At 41.7% G+C, this 22,670-nt stretch overlaps 1 protein-coding gene across 5 annotated transcripts in view; it reads right to left on the bottom strand.

Moving 5' to 3' along the window:
- The window catches only part of LOC122563107 (prickle-like protein 1), a 148,161-nt gene that overhangs the window by 26,606 nt on the left and 98,885 nt on the right, over positions 1-22,670 (bottom strand). For all 5 annotated transcript variants that reach the window (XM_043716542.1, XM_043716544.1, XM_043716543.1 and 2 more), the window contains 2 exons: positions 20,171-20,350; positions 15,490-15,603 (listed from right to left, as the gene is read on the bottom strand). In XM_043716542.1, coding sequence (XP_043572477.1) covers positions 15,490-15,603; positions 20,171-20,320 — 264 coding nt within the window. In that variant the 5' untranslated portion in view covers positions 20,321-20,350. The remainder of the gene's footprint in view (positions 1-15,489; positions 15,604-20,170; positions 20,351-22,670) is intronic.

Raw genomic sequence — 22,670 nt, 5'->3', positions numbered from 1 at the left:
TGGTTGATTCTTAACTGCCCTCTGGGCAATTAGAGATGGGAAAATAATGCTGGCCTGGCCAGTGATATCCACGTCCTGTGAATAAATATAAAGTACAGCAAGTTAAGAAGGTCTCAAAATAAACCACAGCACACAATTTATCGACTAAAAGCAATGGCCAAGTTTTAGTAAATTGGCAATGTTTGTACCATTGAATTGCATGTCATATTTAAAATCCAAGAAGTCACTATCCATAATATATGTTGACAAAAGTTATTGGCTTTAAGCTCTAGTTTGAGAGGCAAAACTACCAGAACAGGTCACGAATTCCAAGAGTTGTCCCCATTCCTGCCATTTAAATGACCGACAGCCTCCACTGAATTCAGGAGTTGGTCTGATCTCAGTACATTATTTTTGGATTGTCACAGTGTCCCTTGGGAGACCAATGGTACCCTCGTGGGCCCATTGGGGTTGACAGGTGAGGTTTAGATGTGCTTATATCAACACACACTTCAATAAGCAGTAGAAGATTTTTTATTAAAATGCATCCCACTGAGAAAATCATGGTTTAGAATCCCTGCAGTGCAGAAAGAGGCCATTCAGCCCGTCGACTCTGCACTGACTGTCTGAAGAACAGCAGGTCAGGCAGCATCCAAGGAACAGGAGAATCGACGTTTCGGGCATAAGCCCTTCTTCAGGAATGAGGAAAGTGTGTCCAGCAGGCTAAGATAAAAGGTAGGGTGGAGGGAGTCTGCTGGACACACTTTCCTCATTCCTGAAGAAGGGCTTATGCCCGAAACATCGATTCTCCTGTTCCTTGGATGCTGCCTGACCTGCTGCGCTTTTCCAGCAACACATTTTCAGCTCTGATCTCCAGCATCTGCAGTCCTCACTTTCTCCTGTCTGAAGAACATCCCACCATATCCCCATTACCCTGCATTTACAATGGCTAATTCACGTAGCCTGGACATCCCTGGACACTACAGGACAATTTCGCATGGCCAATGAGCCTAAACTGCACATTTTTGGACTGTGGGAGGAAACCGGAGCACCCGGAGGAAATCCACACAGACACGGGGAGAACGTGAGAACACCACCCAGACAGTCGCCCAAAGGTGGAATCGAACCTGGGTCCCTGGTGCTGTGAGGCAACAGTACTAACCACTGAGGCATCGTGCCACCCCCAAAAATCTGTTATGCCCCAAATTCTATTTTTTTTTATATACAAGCAGTTTGAAATAGCATTTTCTTTTTCTAATTCCTTATTCATGTCGTCCCCACCTCATACCTCCCTCATTCTCACAAAACCCTCATGTCTAACTGATGCCACTTAATGACTTTTACCCATAGCCCTTTGTATTCCTATGCCAACTTAGTGCCTACATCCATTCATCAACCTACTTGTTCTTCACCTACTATTACACTTCATTGATTATTGCCAGGAAAACAAAAGTCCTATGACTTAGATTTCTATATTACAGCTTGCACTATTGATAAAAGCATTCTAATACATAAAACACATTTTGATACCTGTTGACATTTCTTAACAGATCAACACTTCTTGGCGATCAAATCAGACTTTCAGGTCAATAATGGTCGATGCTTGTTGATAACTCCAGACACATTAACTCCTGTCGGCAAGTGTTGATAAGCTGGACTGTTCCAAAGGGGTTAATGCACCACTTAAACAACCTCCCTTACAATTAGCCACACTTAAACCCCTGCCAACCCCAAAGGATACAAGATGCTGTGGGACCATATCCACAAGGGTACCATTGGTCCCCCAATGGTTGCTGTAACAATCCAACAAAAATGTACTGAGAACAGACCAACACGTGAATTCAGTGGAGGTTGTTGGTCATTTAAATGGCAGGAATGGGGACAACTCTTGGGATTCATGACCTGTTCTGGTAATTTTGTCCTTTACATGAAACATAGGTTAATATAAAATATTAAGCACTTGAGTGAAATGTTGGTTTACATAAGGGATTAGTTAAAACAATTTCAATATTTTGGAGTTTATTTGCAGCAAGGTAAATAATCCAATAGTGGGATTATCTATAGAGTCATGGAGTCGTGGAGATGTACAGCATGGAAACAGACCCTTCAGTCCAATTCATCCAATGTCGACCAGATATCCTAATCTAATCTCGTCCCATTTGCCAGCACTGGGCCCATATCCTTCTAAACCCCTCCTATTCATATACCCATCCAGATGCCTTTTGAATGTTGTAATTGTAACAGCCTCCACTACTTCCTCTGGCAGCTCATTCCATACATGCACCACTCTCTGCATGAAAACGTTGCCCCTTGAGTCCCTTTTAAAATTTTCCCCCTCACCCTAAATGTATACACTCTAGTTCTGGACTCGCCCATGCCAGGGAAAAGAGCATGTCTGTTCACCCTATCCATGCCCCTCTTGATTTTATAAACTTCTATAATGTCACGCTTCAGCATCCAATGCTCCAGGGAAAACAGCCCCAGACTATTCAGCCTCTCCCTGTAGCTCAAATCTTCCAACCTTGGCAACATCCTTGTAAATCTTTTCTGAACCCTTTCAAGTTTTACAACATTTTTCTGATAGGAAGGAGACCAGAACTGTATGCAATATTCCAAAAGTGGCCTAGCCAATGAACAAGATCTCCCAACTCCTATTCTCAAAGCTCTGTCCAATAAAGGAAAGCATACCAAACGCCTTCTTCACTATCCTACCTACCTATGATTCCACTTTCAAGAAACTATTAACCTGCACTCTAAGGTCTCTTTGTTCAGCAACTCTCCCCAGGATGTTACAGTAAGTGTATTAGACCTTCTCTGAATTGCTTTTCCAAATGCACTACCTCACATTTATCTAAATTAAACACCATCTGCCAGTCCTCAGCCCATTGGCCCATCTAATCAAGATCCCGTTGTACTCTGAGGTAATCATCTTTGCTGTCCACAACATCTCCAATTTAGGTGTCATCTGCAAACTTACTAACTATACCATCTATGTTCACATCCAAATCATTAATATAAATGATAAAAAGCAGTGGACCCAGCACTAATCCTTGTTAAACACTACTGGTCACAGGCCTCCAGTCTGAAAAGCAACCTTCCACCACCAGCTTCTGTCTTCTACCTTCAAGCCAGTTCTCTATCTGGAATAGAATGATAATTTTATTTACTGTCAATATGCCTCCTTATTAATCCACATTCTGGATAACAGGTGAATTGGCATACATGGATGAGAAAAGGGTGATGGTAGAGATTATGACTTGGCATAGGAACCATAAAAGACCATGGGGATGATGGAAGCATGGCAGTATGAGGGGCCATTTGGGAAGAGATTGATATGGGGGATATGTGGGGCCAGGGATGGGTGAATGGGCATTGGGTGATATAGGGAGAATCAGGGGCCATAACATATGGGTTTAGGGGCAAAGATTGGCATAAGAGTATAAGAGGTCACGAGGGAATGCATAGGATGGCCTGGATGGAGCAAGATGAAGAGTGAGGTGGTCAGAGCAGGAGAGACGTTTTATGTTTTATTACTTATTTTTAAACATTTATCACAGTGATGGAGTCCCCTCAGCCCATCGTGGAATCTGGCAGCCACCACCACTTTTGCCTTAGTTGCCAATTCTCCCCCAGCCATCTTTCATGGACCAAAACAGAGGGGTGAGGGCTGTTATTTATAAAGCAAAGGTTGGAGGAGCTGCTTTTTTTAATGTTGTGCACTGGAACTGGAAACAAATATGGGGATCTGTGTTTCTTTGTTCTGGATTCCCTGACCTGGGGAAACAATTTCTTTGCTTTGTCTCAATTGATTCCTTCTCGTTTTAAATACTTCAAGTACACTTCAAGCTTTGACAAAGGGTCAGTTTGACTCGAAACGTCAGCTCTTTTCACTCCTTACAGATGCTGCCAGACCTACTGAGATTTTCCAGCATTTTCTCTTTTGGTTTCAGATTCCAGCATCTGCAGTAATTTGCTTTTATTTTGTCATTGCATCCTTTAACCCCAGTATCATTTTGGTGAATTTGTGCTGGACACATTCCAAGGACAATAATCTCCCTGAGATGCAGTTCAGAACTGAACACATTGCCCCAGATGGTTTCTGCCCACGGCTCTGTTAGATCGGATGCAACACTGCCTTCCCATTGTATTCCAATTTTCTTGAGCAGAAGTGATCACTTGCTGAGTGCCTTTATTGCAAAGAAACTAAGTTGCTTGAAAATTTAGTGCCTTAAAAAATGTTGTTTTAATGGCTTTCATATCTCTCACCAGCTGATCATGTGAGTCACTCGCAGATGTTGATGGTGATTAAATTACTTATTTCAGGATTTTATATGTTTATTGAGAATGTCTTTATGAGAAAGTATCATTCAATTAGCAACCTTTTTGTAAAAGTCTTTAAAATGTTGATAATCAAATGTCCTTTTGCATTGATGTTAATACAAGTACATTTATGAGGACTGGTTAAAAGGTATTGCTTAGAAATTCATTAATGTGTCTATGAACTTGTTTTTTGTTTTTACTGACATAAGAGTCACAATATTGTTCCTCATAAAATACTGTATTTTTAGAAATAATTGGGTTTTCTTGTTATTAAACTTGCTGATCCCTGGTCTAGGCTGATACTTTGTGCTCAGGCTGATATCTTTTGGCTAAGGCTGATATCTTTTGGCCAAGGCTTTTCTTTGCAGCTTCCAATGGATGATATCGATATTAAAGATCCCTTAGTTCTGTTTGATCAAGAACACAGAGTTCCGACAACGTTGTAGCCAAAATTTCTTCTTTGACCGACATGGTAAAGTACAATTTAACTAATGTACTAATCGCATGAATTAGATGTATAGAGAATGACAGCGACAGAGTTAACCCATTAGTGATGTAAACCTTTAAATGCTTCTATAAGTTATGGAGAGAATTATTGGTGTTACAACTTTAAAATGCTTTGATGAATTATGGAGGAAATTCTAGAACTTTAGGCCCTTGGCAGCTGAAGACACAGCCATCGATGATTGGCTGTGCATTTGGAGAGCTTAAAGTAATGGGATGTGGTCTTGTGGCATAGCAGTATGGTCACTACCTCTGATCCAGGAGACCTGGATTCAAGTCCCATCTGCTCCAGAGGAGGATCAAAACATCTCTGCACAGATTGATTAGAAGTATCCAAAGTGATTGGATATGTCCAGGTGTGGATCGGAGCTGCACCATTTTAAATGATTTGATACTATTTGCAGAGGGAGATCAAAAGGCGCCCATGATCACAATGGGTGGCATGGTGGCTCAGTGGTTAGCACTGTTGCCTCACAGCACCAGGCACCTGGGTTCGATTCCAGCCTCGGGTAACTGTCTGTGTGGAGTTGCACATTCTCCCTGCACTTGCATAGGTTTCCACCAGGTGCTCTGGTTTCCTCGCACGATCCAAAGATGTGCAGGTTCAGTGGATTGGCCATGCTATAGTGTCCAGGGATGTGCAGGCTATGTGGATTAGCCATGGGCAATACAGGGGTAGGGTAGGGCTTTGGTTCTGGGTGGGATGTTCTTCAGAGGGTTGGCGTAGACTTGATGGGCTCCTTCTACACTGTAGGGATCCTATGAACTAACTTTCATGTTTGCCCATCTAGTGTCCTGTACCAAGCATTAGAGAATCTGGTCTCAGTTCTTCCAGCCACACAAACAAACAAGAGCAGAGAGAAAAAGAAGGAAGAACAGCAATTTTTATGGCATTGCATTCTGAATAAAAATGATATCTCAAGACATTTGACAAGAGAACGAGAAAGTAAAATATGACAGCAAGTCGTAAAAGGAGATCTATTGTAAGATAACAAAAGCTTGGTCATGTGATAGATACTAAGGAGGAAAGTGAGGTGGAAAGAGGAGAGTTGTAGAGAGGTAAGCACAAACTTGGCTGCTAAAGTTTCAATTATTAAAATAGAGGATACTTAAGAGGTCAGAATTAGAGGAGAACAGGTATCTCAGAAGGCTATGGGGCCATAAGACACTCTAGAGATGGGGAGGGGAGAGGCCATGGAGGGATTGGAAAGCAAGGATGAGAATTTTGAAACTAAGACTTTTGCTTGTTTGGGATTTGATGTGGGTCAGCAAGAGCAGGACTGGCAGGGTCTTGGCTCAAGTTTAGACAAGAGTTTTGGATCTCCTCAAGGAGGGTAGGGTGTGGAGATCAGCCAGGAAGGTAGAGGCAATTCCAGAGATAATGAGGACCTCAGTAGCAGGTGAACTGGGGAAGGGGATAGGTTGAGCAACGTTACCGAGGTGAAAACGGGCAGTCTTAGTAAGCCCACGAATATAATGTTAGAAACTGATCATGGGGTCAAATGTGACACCAACATTTTTAGCAAACTAGTTTAATGTCTGACAGTTGCCAGGGAGACAGATGGAGTTGGTAAGAGGAAAGCGTAAGATGTACTGTTGAACTCTGTATCTCGAATTGTTTTATTCACATTATTTTGAAAAGCCAGGAGGGCTTCCCAGAGTAAACCCATGCTTAACTTAAACACTCATTTGTGGCTTCTCTCAAATAATGTTGAATTATTGGCACGCTGCACTGATTTTGAACTTGGTTGGCTTTACCCAAACATATTTCACTTCATGCTGTCAAAGAGACCGTTAACATTTTAGTATGTGCTGGATTACAAAATGGGCCCCAGTTTGAGAAGGAAAGTGTAACTGAAACAGTTGTATTGTTCAGTTCCATTTAACAATTAAGCAAATATTATTTTAATTTTGGTGTGGGGCCCTTTTTTCAGTAAATGGCTTCTGGATATTTTCTCCCTGCACTCTTCATAACACAAGACCATGAATGGAATACCTTAACTAAAATGTATTGATAATTGTCCTTTATGCATTTAAAGAGGGTTTTTAAACTGCTACTACATTATACAAACCAATTTAAGTATGTGAGTAATTGCAATAATAAGGGTCTGTTATATTTTAGAAGCCAGCCATATAAGCTTTCATTTAGTTTCCTCATGGTAATCTTACCTTAGGAGGTTTGTTCATGAAACCAAATACTCTTTATTACTCCCTTTACAGTTAACAAATGAACTGTTGTAATAGTTTACAATGTTCCAATTGATGCTTTACATTTGCCATTGTTTCTCATGGGAACAGAAATTAACCCTTTATGAACTATAGTGCCAATATCCAGTTTGTAGACTAAAAATGACTACAAGGACCAGTCAACATTTCCATGTGATCATTCCTCCCTCCCCCCTCTTACTTGTGCTTCAATGGGTGCATGACATCCTCCTTTATCTTTTCCAAGCAATAGCTTTTTTTACTAATCCAGATATCGGATTTTCATGGAAATGTTCTCAGCAGGTTTTGGGATCGCTCACTTGATTCCTGCTCTTCTTGCAAAGATCACTGGATCAGGAACGCAAGATTAATTAATTTCGTACATCCAGGTAAAGGAAATCAATTGTTGGATGTCTCAACACTGCCCCAAATCAATTAACTTGGTATAAATTGAGAATCAAAGCTCAATTTGATTCCATCTCAAATCTTAGGGTTGAAAAGGGTGGCACTGGATATTGTGATGACGGGTTTATGCCTAAAACATCGACTCCCCTGCTCCTCATTTGCTGCCTGACCTGCTGTGCTTTCCAACACCACCATTTTTGACTCTGACTCTCCAGCATCTGCAGTCCTCACTTTCTCCTGGAGTCTTAGGGTGCACATGGAAGTTTCCGCCACAAAAGGAGACCATTCGGCCCATTGTGACTGTACCATGAGCTAGCAACACCAACTCCTGTTTTGCAGTTTCTGTACTGTAGCCTTCCAGGTTACACCATTTCAAGTTTGTAGCCACGTACGTTTTTAATGAGGGTTTTAGTCTCTGTCACCATTTACAGGGAATGAATTCCAACCACCCACCACCCTCCGAGGGTGGCATTTCTCCTCAACTGCATTCTGATCCTTCTGCCAATTAGTTTAAATCTGTGCCTTTATTGTTAAGTGAAAGGAGTCTGTCCTCTTGGTTAGAATTCTTCAATCCTGATAATATTCTTGTAAATCTCCTTTGTAACCTTACTAGCATGATCACGTTCTTCCTTTAATACCATGACCAGAACTCTTTGTAGCTGTGGCATTATTACTAACTTATGTAGTTGGAGCTGAACATCCATAGCTCTTCCATTCTGTGCCTCAGCTAATAAAGGAAGGCATTCTAAATCACCTTCTTTATTTAACCAGCTTCCTTCAGGAATTGGAGGCTATGCACTCCAGTGTCCCCCTGTTCTGTACGGTTTAGAGTCATAGAGTCATAGAGTCATAGTTTGGCGGCACGGTGGCACAGTGGTTAGCACTGCTGCCTCACAGCGCCAGAGACCCGGGTTCAATTCCTGCCTCAGGTAACTGACTGTATGGAGTTTGCACATTCTCCCCGTGTCTGCGTGGGTTTCCTCCGGGTGCTCCGGTTTCCTCTCACAGTCCAAAGATGTGCAGGTCAGGTGAATTGGCCATGCTAAATTGCCCGTAGTGTTAGGTGAAGGGGTAAATATAGGGGTATGGGTGGGTTGCGCTTTGGCGGGTCGGTGTGGACTTGTTGGGCCGAAGGGTCTGTTTCCACACTGTAAGTAATCTAATCTAATCTAAATGTACAGCATGGAAACAGACCCTTCAGTCCAACCCATCCATGCCGACCATATCCCTCCAAACCCTTCCTATTCATATACCCATCCAAATGCCTCTTAAATGTTGCAATTGTACCAGCCTCCACCACATCCTCTGGCAGCTTATTCCATGTTCAACACTAGTTCAACACTAGACGATGCTCTTCCATACCAGATCGGGTGGGCAGTGTTTATTAAAGGTTGATTCGCATTAAGATCCAATCTCTCAAATCGGACAACCTTGGGACCGAGCCCATGCTAGATTTTGGATTTTGCCAGATTTTGAGCCACACGTGGGCTGCTCAGACCAATTGGGTCATGTGGGGTTATAAGGGGTCACTTGCAGACTATCAGATTATAAAGTCAGCATCAGGCAGCTGAATTATCCAGGCACATGGGAAGTTGATTTAGAGTCATAGAGTCATAGAAATGTACAGCACAGAAACAGACCCTTCGGTCCAACTTGTCCATGCTGACCAGATATCGTATCCTAATCTAATCCCATTGGCCGGCACTTGGCCCATATCCCTTCTTATTCATATACCCATCCAGGTATAAGGTCACCCCTCAGCCTCCGGCGCTCCAGGGAAAACAGCCCCAGCCTATTCAGCCTCTACCTGTAGCTCAAATCCACCAACCCTGGCAACATCTTTGTAAACATTTTCTGAACCCTTTCAAGTTTCACAATATCTTTCCTGTAGCAGGCAAACCAGAATTGCACACAATAAATGACGCATGGTGCATTCTAAAAAATGTCCGGTTTGTGGACATCAGTTTTGAGAGAATATACTTGTGGTTAATTGTGATCATTGCAGCTAATGTTTGATGATTCTTCATTTTGAAAGGGAATCAGAATAATACATGAGAGAAAAGGATTTTCGGGAATGGGCGGGTTTGAACCAGGTCAAGTGTGTGACTCTATTGCTCTGCAAACTTACCAGAAAGGATTGGATGAGTTGAAAGGTGTCCTTCTACTGTGTCTACTTTATTGCATAGATTCCAGATGAGATAGGCAGTGTAACTTTAATCACGTCATGTGATCTTCCAGTAGACAGTACCCGTCTCACCTTCAGTCACTGTCAGTGCATTGGAGTCTGTACAGTGTGCTCAGTCAGTCAGTGTATGTAATTTACAATAACATCAGTAAACACAGAACCCACACTACATATCTGTGATATTGCTGCAATGGAAACAGTGTTGTTAAACATCAGGACATTAGTATAAACAGGAACCCTATCTTTGAGGTGGATGTTATATGAGTAAACCCAAAGATCAGACCAAATTGTACTGGCATTTGACCTAAGAAGTTATGTCAACCATAACTCAATAGGTGGAAGTGATAGATGTGGGTACACTTATAATGTTTAAAAGATATTTAGATAAGTACATGAATAAGAAATGTTTGGAGTGATATGGGCCAACCACAAAGCAAGTGGGTCTAGTTTAGTTTGAGATTATGGTCAGCATGGAAGCAGGGGGCCCAGCACTGATCCTTGTGGCACACAACTGGTCACAGGCCTCCAGGCTGAATAACAACCCTCTGCCACTGCCCTCTGTCTTATACCTTCGAGCCAGTTCTGTATCCAAATGGCTAGTTCTCCCTGTATTCCATGTGATCTAACCTTGCTAACTAGTCTACCATGAGGAACCTTGTCAAATGCCTTACTGAAGTCCATGTAAATCATGTCCACTACTCTGCCCTCATCAATCTTCTTCACTACTTCTTCAAAAAACTCAATCAATTTTGTGAGACATAATTTCCCACATGATTTGGATGAGAACATAGGAGGTATAGTTAATAGGTTTACAGATGACACTAAAATTGGAAGTGTCGTGGACAGCAAAGAAGGCTACCTCAGAGTATAATAGGATCTTAATCAGATGGGCCAATGGGCTGAGGACTGGCAGATGGAGTTTAATTTAGACAAACGTGAAGTGCTGCATTTTAAGGCAAATCAGGGCAGGACTTATACACTTAATGGTAAGTCCTTGGGAGTGTTGCTGAACAAAGCGACCTTGGAGTGCAGGTTCATAGTTCCTTAAAAGTGGTGTCACAATTAGGAAGGACAGTGAAGAAGGCGTTTGGTATGCTTTCCTTTATTGGTCAGAACATTGAGTATAGGGGTTGGGAGGTCATGTTGCGGCCGTACAGGACATTGATTTGGCCACTTTTAGAATATTGCGTGCAATTCTGGTCTCCCTCCTATAGGAAGAATGTTGTGAAACTTGAAAGGGTTCAGAAAAGATTTACAAGGATGTTGCCAGAGTTGGATGGTTGAACGACAGGGAGAGGATGAATGTTTTCCCTGGAGCGCCGGAGGCTGAGGGGTGACCTTAGAGAGGTTTATAAAATCATGATGGGCCTGGATAGGATAAATGGACAAGGTCTTTTCCCAAGGTTGGGGGAGTCCAAAACTAGAGGGCATAGGTTTAGGGTGAGAGGGAAAAGATATAAAAGGGACCTAAGGGGCACCTTTTTCACACAGAGGGTGGTGCAAGTGTGGAATGAGCTGCCAAAGGAAATGGTAGAGGCTGGTACAATTACAACATTTAAAAGGTATCTGGATGGATATATGAATAGGGTCAATTGAGAGGGATATGGACAAAATGCTGGGAAATTGGATTAGGTTAATTTAGGATATCTGATCGGTATGGACAAGTTTGACTGAAGGGTCTGTTTCTGCGCTGTATAACTCTGTGAAGTACTCTATGACTGGTTGGACCAAAGGGTCTGTTTCCAAACAAAAACCAAAAAAACTGTGCATGCTGTAAATCAGAAATCAGAGTTAACCTTTGGTTCAAGTGACCTTTCTTCAGGGTCACTTAACCCAAAACATTACCTTTGATTTCTCTCCACCGATGCTGCCAGTCATGTTGAGCCTATCCAGCAATTTCTGCTTTTGGGTCTGTTTCCATTCTGTATGACTCTAAGACTGTTCAGTAGCAACAACTCCTCAGTCCCCCACTCTTCCCCTGGCCACACCCCTATGCGCCTCGAGACTGTAAAGATTGAAGTTGGGGAAGTCCATCGTCATTGTGCTCACTGTTACCTTACTTCAGTTACTGTGAAAGCTAGTAGAAAACTAATTTGAAATGTTTTATACACTCGACAGTGTTGGAGAGCAATGTGGAAATTCCCTTTTAAATGAGAACTAGTAGATGAAGAATCTAATAATTTCAGAAATGGCTGGCTTCAACGATAGATTTTTGCCTGTTTGGTTTATCAGTCGTGGAGAAAGAGGACTGTTCTCTGCTTTCTGTGGAGTGGAACTTTGGATCTTAAACAGTACTCATTATTTTTATTCCACAAGTGAAAACAATTGAACAAAGTTCTGAGTGACAGTAAGGAAAATAAAAAGATCTGTGAAAGCTGGAAATAGTCATCAACTCTGCCAGTGCTGGGAGTTTGATGGAAATGTTTGAGCCAAAAATTGTACTTTCTTTCTTTAAGGTTGAAGGTTCTGCTGTGTGTTTCCAGAATTTACTGTTCTGTTTCAAAGTCATATTACTCTTTGCCTCACAGGTCGTCGAAAGGCTTATTAAACAGTTTTGACATGTTTATATATTAAACTATTGGTTTCATTTAAACTTCCTTGCAGTTTTAAGCCAAGATGAGGGAGAAGGGACCCAAGGGAGTTATGCAGACAAGGGAGTGTTAGAAAATGATCGAGCTAGAGTTCTACTTTAAATTAAACAGCGATGGTAGGACAAAGGCAGACAAATTTCAACTAGTGTGTGTTAATTTATGATATCAGGACTTTTCTTACTTAATTTTGGTCAAAGAATGGAATAGTGAGCTGCCGAGAGTAGTTACAGAGTCTTGGAGTCAGAGAGTCATAGAGATGTACAGCATGGAAACAGAGCCTTCAGTCCAACTCGCCTATGTCAACCAGATATGCTAACCTAATCTAGTCCCATTTGCCAGCACTTGGCCCATATCCCTCTAAACCCTTCCTATTCATATACCCATCCAGATGCCTTTTAAATGTTGTAATTGTACCAGCCTCCACCACTTCCTCTGGCAGCTCATTCAATACTTGTACCACCCTCTGTGTGAAAAGGTTGCCCCCATGTCCCTTTTATATCTTTCCCCTCTCACCCTAAACCTATGCCCTCTATTTCTGGACTCACTCACCCCAGTGAAAAGACCTTGTCTATTTACCCTATCCATGCCCCTCATGATTTTATAAACTTCTATAAGGTCACTCCTCAACCTCCCACACTCCAGGGAAAACAGCCCCAGCCTGTTCAGCCTCTCCCTATAGCTCAAATCCTCCAACCCTGGCAACATCCTTGTAAATCTTTTCTGAACCCTTTTAAGTTTCACAACATCTTTCTGATAGGAAGGAGAGCAGAACTGTGCACAATATCATACAGAAACAGACCTTTGGTCCAATTAGTCCACACCGACCATGTTCCCAAACTAAACTAGTCGCACTTGCCTGCTGTTGGCGCATATCCCTCCAAACCTTTCCTCTTTATGAACTTATCCAAATGTCTTTTAAATACTGCAAATGTACTTGCATCCACAAACTTTCTCTGGCAATTCATTCCGCACACAAACCACTCTCTGTGTAAAACCGTTGCCCCTTCATGTCCTTTCTAAATTTTTCTCATCTCACTTTAATAATATATCCCTTAGTTTTGAACTCTCCCACCCTAGGGAAAAGACCCTTGTCATTCATGTCATCTATGCCCCTCATGACTTTATAAACCTCAATAAGGTCATCCCTCAACCTCCTGCATTCCAGTGAGAAAGGTCCCAGTCCTTCCAGTCTATTTTTATATCTCAAAATTGGAATAGCTTAGGAAAGCTGGCAGCTTTGATAGGAAGACTGTATGATAAGAAATAGCCCGCATTTATATAATACTTTTCACATTTATATAATACATTCTTAGGATGTCACATAGCAGTTTACTACCGATATAGTATATTGAAGTGTTGTCACTGTAATCATACTGGGAACAAGTTTGCTCATTTGCACTCAGCAAGATCCCTCAGCAGTAAAAGAAAATCTGGATAAATTTGTCTTTTAGAGATGTTGGTTGAGAGAGAAGCATACATCACTACTCCCTATGCTTCCTCAATATGTCAAGGAATTTTTTTAAGTTCCCCAGAGAGAACCTTTGGTTTGATTTGGAATCCGAACAAAGGCTACGGCAACGGATGAATGGGCACCGCACAACAATCAACAGACAGGAGTGTTCCCTCCGAGTTGGGGAACACTTCTGTGGTCCAGGACATTTGACCTCGGACCTTCAGGTGACCATTCTCCAAGATGGACTTCAGGACAGGAAGCACTGAAAAGTAGCCGAGCAGAGGCTGATAGCTAAGTTCGGTACCCATAGGGAGGGCCTCAACTGGGACCTTGGGTGCATGTTACACTCCAGGTGACCACCATTGCACCATACACACACACACAGGCACTCCTATACACGCACATACACACATACACATGGACACACATATACATGGACACACATATACACAGACACTAACACAGACACTCACACACACCCTTACAGACACACACACTCCTACACTCACACATGCATCCTCTCAGAGACTTAGACCATTCTACACTCACGCACACAACATATATTTTGTGGGGTGAATTTGTACTTTCAGAGTTACATTGTACTTTGCTCAAAAACTGCATGAATTCATGTAAAACTCTGTTATCTCACTTTTTAGATTAGAATCAATCTAAACATCACGGCAGAGAACACGGGGGCTAACACCTTCACCATATTGTCTACCTAACACTAATTGTTACAGTTAACCTGAGAATGCAACTTTTAAAAAATGTTTTGTGATTTACACATGAAAGAAGTGAAACTATCATGGTATTCGAACTGATGAAAGACTCAACAGATAATCAAGGTATTTTTCAATGTATAATTTCAGTTACATCACACTGTAAACTTTTGCTATAAATTCTGTGCCTTACGATTGCGTCCTCCACAACCACCTGATGAAGGAGCGGTGCTCCGAAAGCTGGTGCTTCCGATTAAACCTGTTGGACTATAACTTGGTGTTGTGTGATTTTTAACTTTGGTTTGATGCATCATGCAAAAGTTATCAACTCCAGCAGTACAGTGCAGTAGCAAGGGGTGCTGTGTATCAGAGCTGAAAAATGTGTTGTTGGAAAAGCGCAGCAGGTCAGGCAGCATCCAAGGAGCAGGAGAATCGACGTTTTGGGCATAAGCCCTTCTTCAGCCCTTCATTCCTGAAGAACGGCTTATGCCCGAAACGTCGATTCTCCTACTCCTTGGATGCTGCCTGACCTGCTGCGCTTTTCCAGCAACACATTTTTCAGCTCTGATCTCCAACATCTGCAGTCCTCACTTTCTCCCAGTGCTGTGTATCAGCCTGGATTGTATGCTCAGGTCACTGGTGTGAGGTTTGAACCCATGACCACAGGTTCGAAGACAAGAAAACGATCACTGACCCAAGAATGATATGTGAATGCAACACTGGTGGCCTGTGAAGGTCACAGGTTCTTTACACAGATGAGCAAACACTGACTGCAATAGTCAAATGGACGAGAGCAAATCAACAGGCCGTCGAAATCAATGGGAACAAAAATAAACCAGGCTACTGACTTACTGTCGTGTGTTCGGCACAAGTTGCAAAAAATCAAGATCTATCAACAGTGATTTGCTGACTTTGGATGCGACTTAAGCGACTTGTATCAATAAATGGTGTTCTCTGAATCATAGGATAGATCTTGATGGGCGAATAAGTCTTGATAATTCTTTGATATTCTACTTGTGCTCTTTTCAAACAATAATCACTTGGATTTTGTTTTGTATATGCGGTTAATCTTAATTCTTAACAGTTTATGACTCAATTGTACTTGCATAGAGTTACACAGATACTTACATCATTATCATGGGGTGGGAGCTGTTCCAGGAGCTGTTTGATACGGAATTTCTCTCCAATGCTGTTGACATATGGAATGTTTTCTTCAGGTAAACAGCGAAAGTACTGATGCACCTGTGGATTTAAAGCCGTCACTATTATTCTTTTAAAATTAAAAAAATCATTTTGCAAGAGGCCAGGGAAACAACGGCTCATCGCTGAGGGGAGATAAAAAAGGGGAAACATGAACCCACAAGTAATATAAAACACTCTTCTCTGTTTTCCTCTGACATCCAGGTTCTGAATCAAATTTTTGATGGTCCTTCATTATGTAAAATTAAACAAGTCTCAAGGGGTTGATCTATAATGTACCTTTGAATTGTGATTATTGGTATTTATTATGACGGACACAGGGAACAACTAATCCTTTTGTTGGGTTGGAATAAAACAAAACCGCAGCATTATTCTGGTTTGCATCCAGTACCGCAGGGATATATTGTAGTAATTATACAATGTAGTTGTTTCTGTTATATTGGAACAAATGTGTGTTATTGAGCTTCTTAGTAAACTTCACTGTAGAGCGCTGATTAGACTCCAATGGCTTCTATCCACAAACTCAATGTGCCCCACTCAGTCCTGGTCAGTAGTGCCTCTGGTGAGACTGACATTTACTGTATATAATTGAGTAAAAATCGCTCTCATGTAAAAGTTGACCCCCAATTTTTGTCAAAAAATCTGAAATTTTTCTTATATCTCGTAGTTCTTCACAGATAACAGAGCAACATTTACGAGTCAAGGTATTATCCTGTACATAAATGTTACAATGGGGAAATGAATTGGTTTCTCATACTATTATGTGCTTTGATGTACAATTCACATCAATTTGGCAGGAAAGTTTAAGACTCATCAGGTCAGATCAGGTGACAACCTCCCTTTGTGTGCAGCTCAGCTGAGCTCAGTTCCCCAGTCGCACTCATAGAATACAGTCATATTACTACAATTCGTTGTGTTTTTCTTCATTATTCTTTTAGAGATCAGTTGTGTTTCTGCTAATGACACAGTATTTTGGACTGTAGCATGAATTGTAGCCCCTCAAAAGTAGTATCCATGTAATAGTTGACCCCATAAATTTAACTTTGAGAAACATTCTAAAGAATTTGAGTATATACAGTATTGGCCATCTAGGGCTTCCATGAGAAGTTGGTGCTCTCCTTCTTGAGGAGCTACAGTCCCTGTGCTGAAGGAGTTCCCACAAAGCTGATGGGAGAGAGTTGCAGAGTTTTGAGCCGGTGCTGATGAACTGAGCCTTTTATGAACACAGCTGCAAAGGATGAGCAGCTCTGATATCGGATGTAAGACCACTTTGATTTAAGAATATTAACAGGAACAGTGTCTGGTGTCGGTGTAATTATAATGAGACAGTGATACAGTTTGGCAGTGTGCTGGGTCGGGGACAGGTTTGGGAGAGTTTGCTGGCTCAGAGAAAATAAACCAAAAAGATGGTGGTCAGATGGTGGTTGTAGTCTATGTGGTGAAAATTCTCCCTCAGTGCTGGAAGCAACAGTCATATTTCTCCAGGTCAGGATGTCGTAGATCAACCTGGAGGTGTTGCTGATCTCATACATCTACTGCCCTTCACCTCTTAAATGGTGAAGGATGTGGATCTGGGTGTTGCTGACAAAGAATACTTGCCATTGTTCCTGCACTCCATCTTATCAATGCTACACGCTGTAGCTACTTTGCTAATGGTGAAGGGGGTAGACATTTAAGCTGTTATATGGACTTTGCCCTGCAGAGTGTTGAATATTTTGAACCTGCGCTGATCTAGGTAAGTGGAGAGTACTCCATCAGGATGTTAACTTTTGCCTTGTAGAATGAAATTGCCATGATTCAAATCTGGATGACACGAAACTCTGGGTGTGCCACTGTCATTAGCCATTCCCACCAACAGAGTAGCGAATCCAGTAGAACGATGCCTAGGATAAGCTGAAATTGAGCACTGGTTACTGAGCTGAACTTGTGTAAACTTGTTATAAGGCTGTACCGATCAATCAGAATAGAGTTAAACCACACAGGAGCCCAACATCATGCAGCTGTGCACAAGACATTGTTTGATACTGAGCCCTATGTGTGTAAATAATGTTCAAACACTGCATGTATGTCTGAACCAGTGAGAAGGTTACAAGTGTCATGTTACAATTGGAGAGAATGTGAAGTTGACACAGCAAATGGAAAGCTCTGGAACAAAGCAAATATTGCAAGGGGTTGGGAAATTCCGCCATTGAGTTTATCATCTGTTCTGAACCACAAAGAGACCAACTTGGAACAGTTCAACAGGCATGCATTCTCTACATCAAGGTGAATACAGCTGTTGAAGCAGCTCTGCTAATGTGGTTCAAGGCAGTTTGAGTGGAGAATGTCCCTTCTCCAGTGGCAAAGAGGCTGGTCCACATGGAGTTCATCCACAGAGTCGAGACTGATCCATGGGAAGATCTCCTGCACGTTAGTTATGTGGTGAGGGTGTGGCAATTACAGCAGCAACAACAGATGATTGGCTCCAAGATAGTCTCAGCCAAATCCTGAATTCATATGCAGCAAGAAACATTATTGACATGGATGAAACAGGCCTGTTTTGCAGTCATTTGCCAGACCATTCCTTCGTGTTCAATGGTGAAGTGCATAATCTTGGAAATTGGAGCAAGATATATGCCATTGCTTGAGTCTGTGCCAACAGGAATGGCACTGAAAAGATGCTGCTTCTTGTGACAGGAAAATCCAGGAAACCATGATCCTTTGCAAATGTCAAGCAATGATTCAAGCATTATGAGGTCAACAAAACCATCTCTAACACTTGTGAGGCAAGGATCAGGAAAGTGGGCAAAATATACTGATGGAAGAAAAGGAAGACTATCATCATTAGAAACAACTGCTCGTGCCCCTCCAACATCACTGGCCTCAAGAATGTTATGTTGACTGTCTTGCCACCAAACACCACACAGCCACACCATATGCGAAGCAACAGAATTAATGGGCGATGCAATTTGGAGATACAATGCCTTCATCAGCCAAGCGGAAGACCCTGAACTTTCAGATGAACTGGTAAATGCCTGGCTACTTGTCCTCTTGTTTCCCAAACCGAAGATTGAAGAGAAACCCTGGGATTTCACACTGCAGCACGGAAAACATGTTTGGTTGCATCGACAACATGTATCATGCTTGCCCAAAGATAGTCAGAGGAAGATTACTGTGCATTTCCAAAGCTAACTCCTGACATTTTTCAATGCCTTTTTCAAGGTCATGTTATCATAAGGTGTGAGTCAAGATAAGAGTAGTGCTGGAAAAGCATAGCAGGTCAGGCTGCATCCAATTTGCAGGAAAATCGACATTTCAGGCAAAAGCCCTTCGTTATAAGGTATGATTAACTTTAAGAATAAATATTGTGTGTTTTTGCTTTGGATGTTTTATGAAGTGGAGTGTGTTTGTAGGGAAATCTGGTTACATAGAGGCCTCCTCAGCTATCTCCATGCACACTGCTTAATATACATTTTCAGTCTCATCCCCTGGAATTTGACTATTCCAGATTTTCCTGTAAATGGAGAGCAGGCCATGGGTATCACGAGGAAAATTACTTGGAGCAGAAGTCCCATTTCTAACCTGATTTTGTAGCATTTATGTGGGAGGTTTCTGATGAAGAGAAATCCTCTGGATATATTATATTTGCTGATGGAAATGCCATTGAAGGAAAATGGTAAGTGTTGAACTCCTTCTTGTTGATAATGGTCATTGATATGGCGTTAATGTTACTTGCTACTTATCAGTAATATTTAATCAGCTTTTTTTTTCTCGGAAGGTTATGAATCTATGAAACTCCTTTCCTCAAAAGGCAGCGAATGTCAAATCTTTAACTATTTTTAATGCAGAGGTAGATAGATTCTTGATTATGGATGAGATGAAAGATTTTTGGGGTTGTGCAGGAATATAGAGTTGAGGTTAAAATTAGATCAGCCATGATCTTACTGAGTAGCATTGCTGGTTCAAGGGCTGTTTGTTCTTAGTTTGCATGTTTTAGATTAGTGTGGAAACAGGCCCTTCAGCCCAACCAGTCCACACCGACCCTCCGAAGAATAAACCACCAAGACCCATTTCCCTCTGACTAATGCACCTAACACTATGGGCAATTTAGCATGGCCAATTCACCTGACCTGCACATCTTTGGATGGTGGGAGGAAACCACAGCACCCAGAGGAAACTCATGCAGACACAGTGAGAATGTGCAAACTCCTCACAGACAGTTGCCCGAGGCTGGAATCGAACCTGGGACCCTGGTGCTGTGAGGCAGCAGTGCTAACCACTGAGCCACCGTATTCATAGGTTAATAAACATAATACAGATAACCCTATACAGTCAAATTATTAAGGTAAAAATGAACATGATTGGAATTTCAAACTATAGTAAAAGCACACCAATGAAATCTCGAGGAATTAGCCGTAACTACACTTTTATGCATTTATTCCTTACTCCACTTCGATGTTGCTTAATATGAATTATTTGCCGAAATCAAACCAGAAAGCACCAGTTTGTTCTACTTCAATAAAATTGTGTCATGACAGTATTTGAATTTAATTCAGCAAAATTTGACTTGAATTAACAAGACCAGATGAAGCTTGTTTCCCTGAGTAAATGCTGTGCATGTTCTACTGACCTGCTCGGGTTTGAGTCCAGGGGGAACCCATGCGTACTCTTCCAAGGCACAGCCAGAGTCATTGTCTGATGGTGCATTTTGTTGAAAGTCAAAAATCATCTTGTTGGCAACTTTCTTATTTTCTGATGTCCTGGTGTCTAGCACAGACATCTTCAGGTCTTTGTTCTATAGGCTATCAATCTGAAAGAATAAATTAGATACATATACTGTATTGTATTCATAGTTGATCTAAATTATGAGATACAGAATAACATAATATAGTAAGCTCTTCTCTTAGTTTGTGGTCAAACAGCACATAATCATGGGGTGTGTTGCTAAAACATGTCTTTTGTTGGTGTGGTTAAACAAGGCTGTGTAACTCTTGTTGAGTGCTGGATGGGGAGCAGGATGGAGTCTGGTTGTGATACCCCAATCTTTTTCTGCTCAATGATATGCCAATACTCGCTATTACATCTTCTTGGGCACAGTACGCAGAGAACAATTTCCTCACGAACCTAAGTCCAAACCTAAGTCAGAGGAGGTTTTCCTTGAACGTTGGAGTCTGAGGGGTGACCTGATAGAGGTTTGTGGGATTATAGAGGTATGGATAAAATGGATAGTCTGAATCTTTTTTCCAGGTAGAAATGTCAATTATTAGGTTTAAGGTAAAAGGGGAAGCATATAAAGGAGATGTGAGAGATTGCTTTTTTACACTGAGGTATAGTGAGGGCCTGGAATGCACTGCCAGCTGAGGTGGTGGAAGTGGATACAATAATAATGTTTAAGAGGCATCTTGACAAATTGTATAGCTTGTAACATTCCGTATTTCATTGGAACTGCATTGGACTTCTCCGAACAAAGATGTGATTCCCCATGGCCATGATTAACGCTAGTTAATTGCTCAAGGTCTCCTCTCCTGACTATTTTGTTTAAACGATTTGGCATTAAGAATTACTTTCCCTCAGTACAGATACACAAATATGCAGGAAATAGAGGCATACAGACTGCATAGAGGCAAAAGACTTTTAGTTTAGAAAGGTGTCATGTGTTAGCACTGGCTTGGAGGGCTGAAGGGCCTGTTCCTCTGTTGTACTGTTCTTTGTTCTTTGAGGGAAGACGAAAAAGCATAACACATGCAGGTCACATGCTGTCGGAGACACGGGATAATGAAAGGCAAATTTAGTGCTCGGGTCAGGAAGTTCATTCATCCAAAAAGAAAGACAATTAGTGCTTAGAATGGCACTTTGATGGGAGAGTAAAAATGTGTCAGATGATCTTCATCTGCACCGATTCTGTAATTTGCGGGTGCTGATGCTCAGTGCTTCCTATAAAGTGAACGTGTCAGGATTTGAAGTGGTTTGTTCAAGATGGTCAGGGAAGCAAACAATAACTGGTGTGTCCTCTGCACATTATGACACTTGATTTATTTTTCTCTTGGGTTAAGAAAGGAAAAATATCTATGACTGTCAAAGTAAGCTATAAAGATTCACAACAATCTCGATACTTATTCGCAGAAGCACAGTTGTCAGGATTAATGACTGGGTGAGAAATCTGCTGAAACCATTAAGGGATGGGGGGGGGGGGGGGGGGTAGATGTGTTCAAGACTGCTGAATGTTTGAACAACTTCGGATGTCAAAATCATCATCCTAGAAGTAGGCATCCTAACATGCATTTCATGACAATTGCAATAAAGCTTCCAGCTGTCTGACAGTGAAGGTGCTCTCAGTGTAAGCCAGCCAGGTCAAGGATTCAGTTTATGGATTGCAAAGGCGAAGCATTTCAAGCTGCACTTTGCCACGGATGATACTTGTCTAAAAATAGCCTCTTCACCAAACATGTCAGCCTGTATCTTTAAAAACAAATGGACGGTCATATAATTTGATATGTTATAGGCTGCTTGTCAATCACAGTGAAATCACACAAACCCCATGAAACTCACACTCTACATTGGGGAAGCCTGGTGCAGGACAAAGTGACAGCCTAGGGGATAGCATCTTTATTGACTTTGGTTCATGAGATTTGAGCGCTGTAATGGCAGCAATTTAGGACGTTCCATAACATGTGCTAATAAAGTAAGCGATGATAATTCATGCTCATTGTTCTTAAAATTAGTAAACAGAGGGAATTGTACACTTTATTTCATTATAAAGTAATTGCATCTGTGATGGGGGGTAGTCTGCAACCAAAAGAGGGCACAGATTGATCAGTGCCTTTGATGTTGCTCCTTTGTTTAAACAAACATCCTTTCCACCAGCTCCGAGTGTTCTCTCCTAGCTCCCCCTCCACCACAGCTACTAGCAATTCTCCAAGACCTCACTTTGTGTGGGTGTTTTAATAGTGAATGTCAGCAGGTTATTGACAATAAGGCCGAAATGCACACACACACACACACACACACACACTCTCTCAAACACCCTCTCTCTCACACACACTCCCTCTCTCTCACACACAAACATACACTCTCTCTCTCACACACACTCTCTCACACACACACACATACACTCTCTCTCTCTCACACAC

Source organism: Chiloscyllium plagiosum, chromosome 26 (genome assembly GCF_004010195.1).
Source record: "Chiloscyllium plagiosum isolate BGI_BamShark_2017 chromosome 26, ASM401019v2, whole genome shotgun sequence".
Lineage (NCBI taxonomy): Eukaryota > Metazoa > Chordata > Chondrichthyes > Orectolobiformes > Hemiscylliidae > Chiloscyllium > Chiloscyllium plagiosum.
The sequence above is the reverse complement of the archived record's forward strand: the minus strand, read 5'-3'. Positions and strand labels throughout refer to the sequence as shown.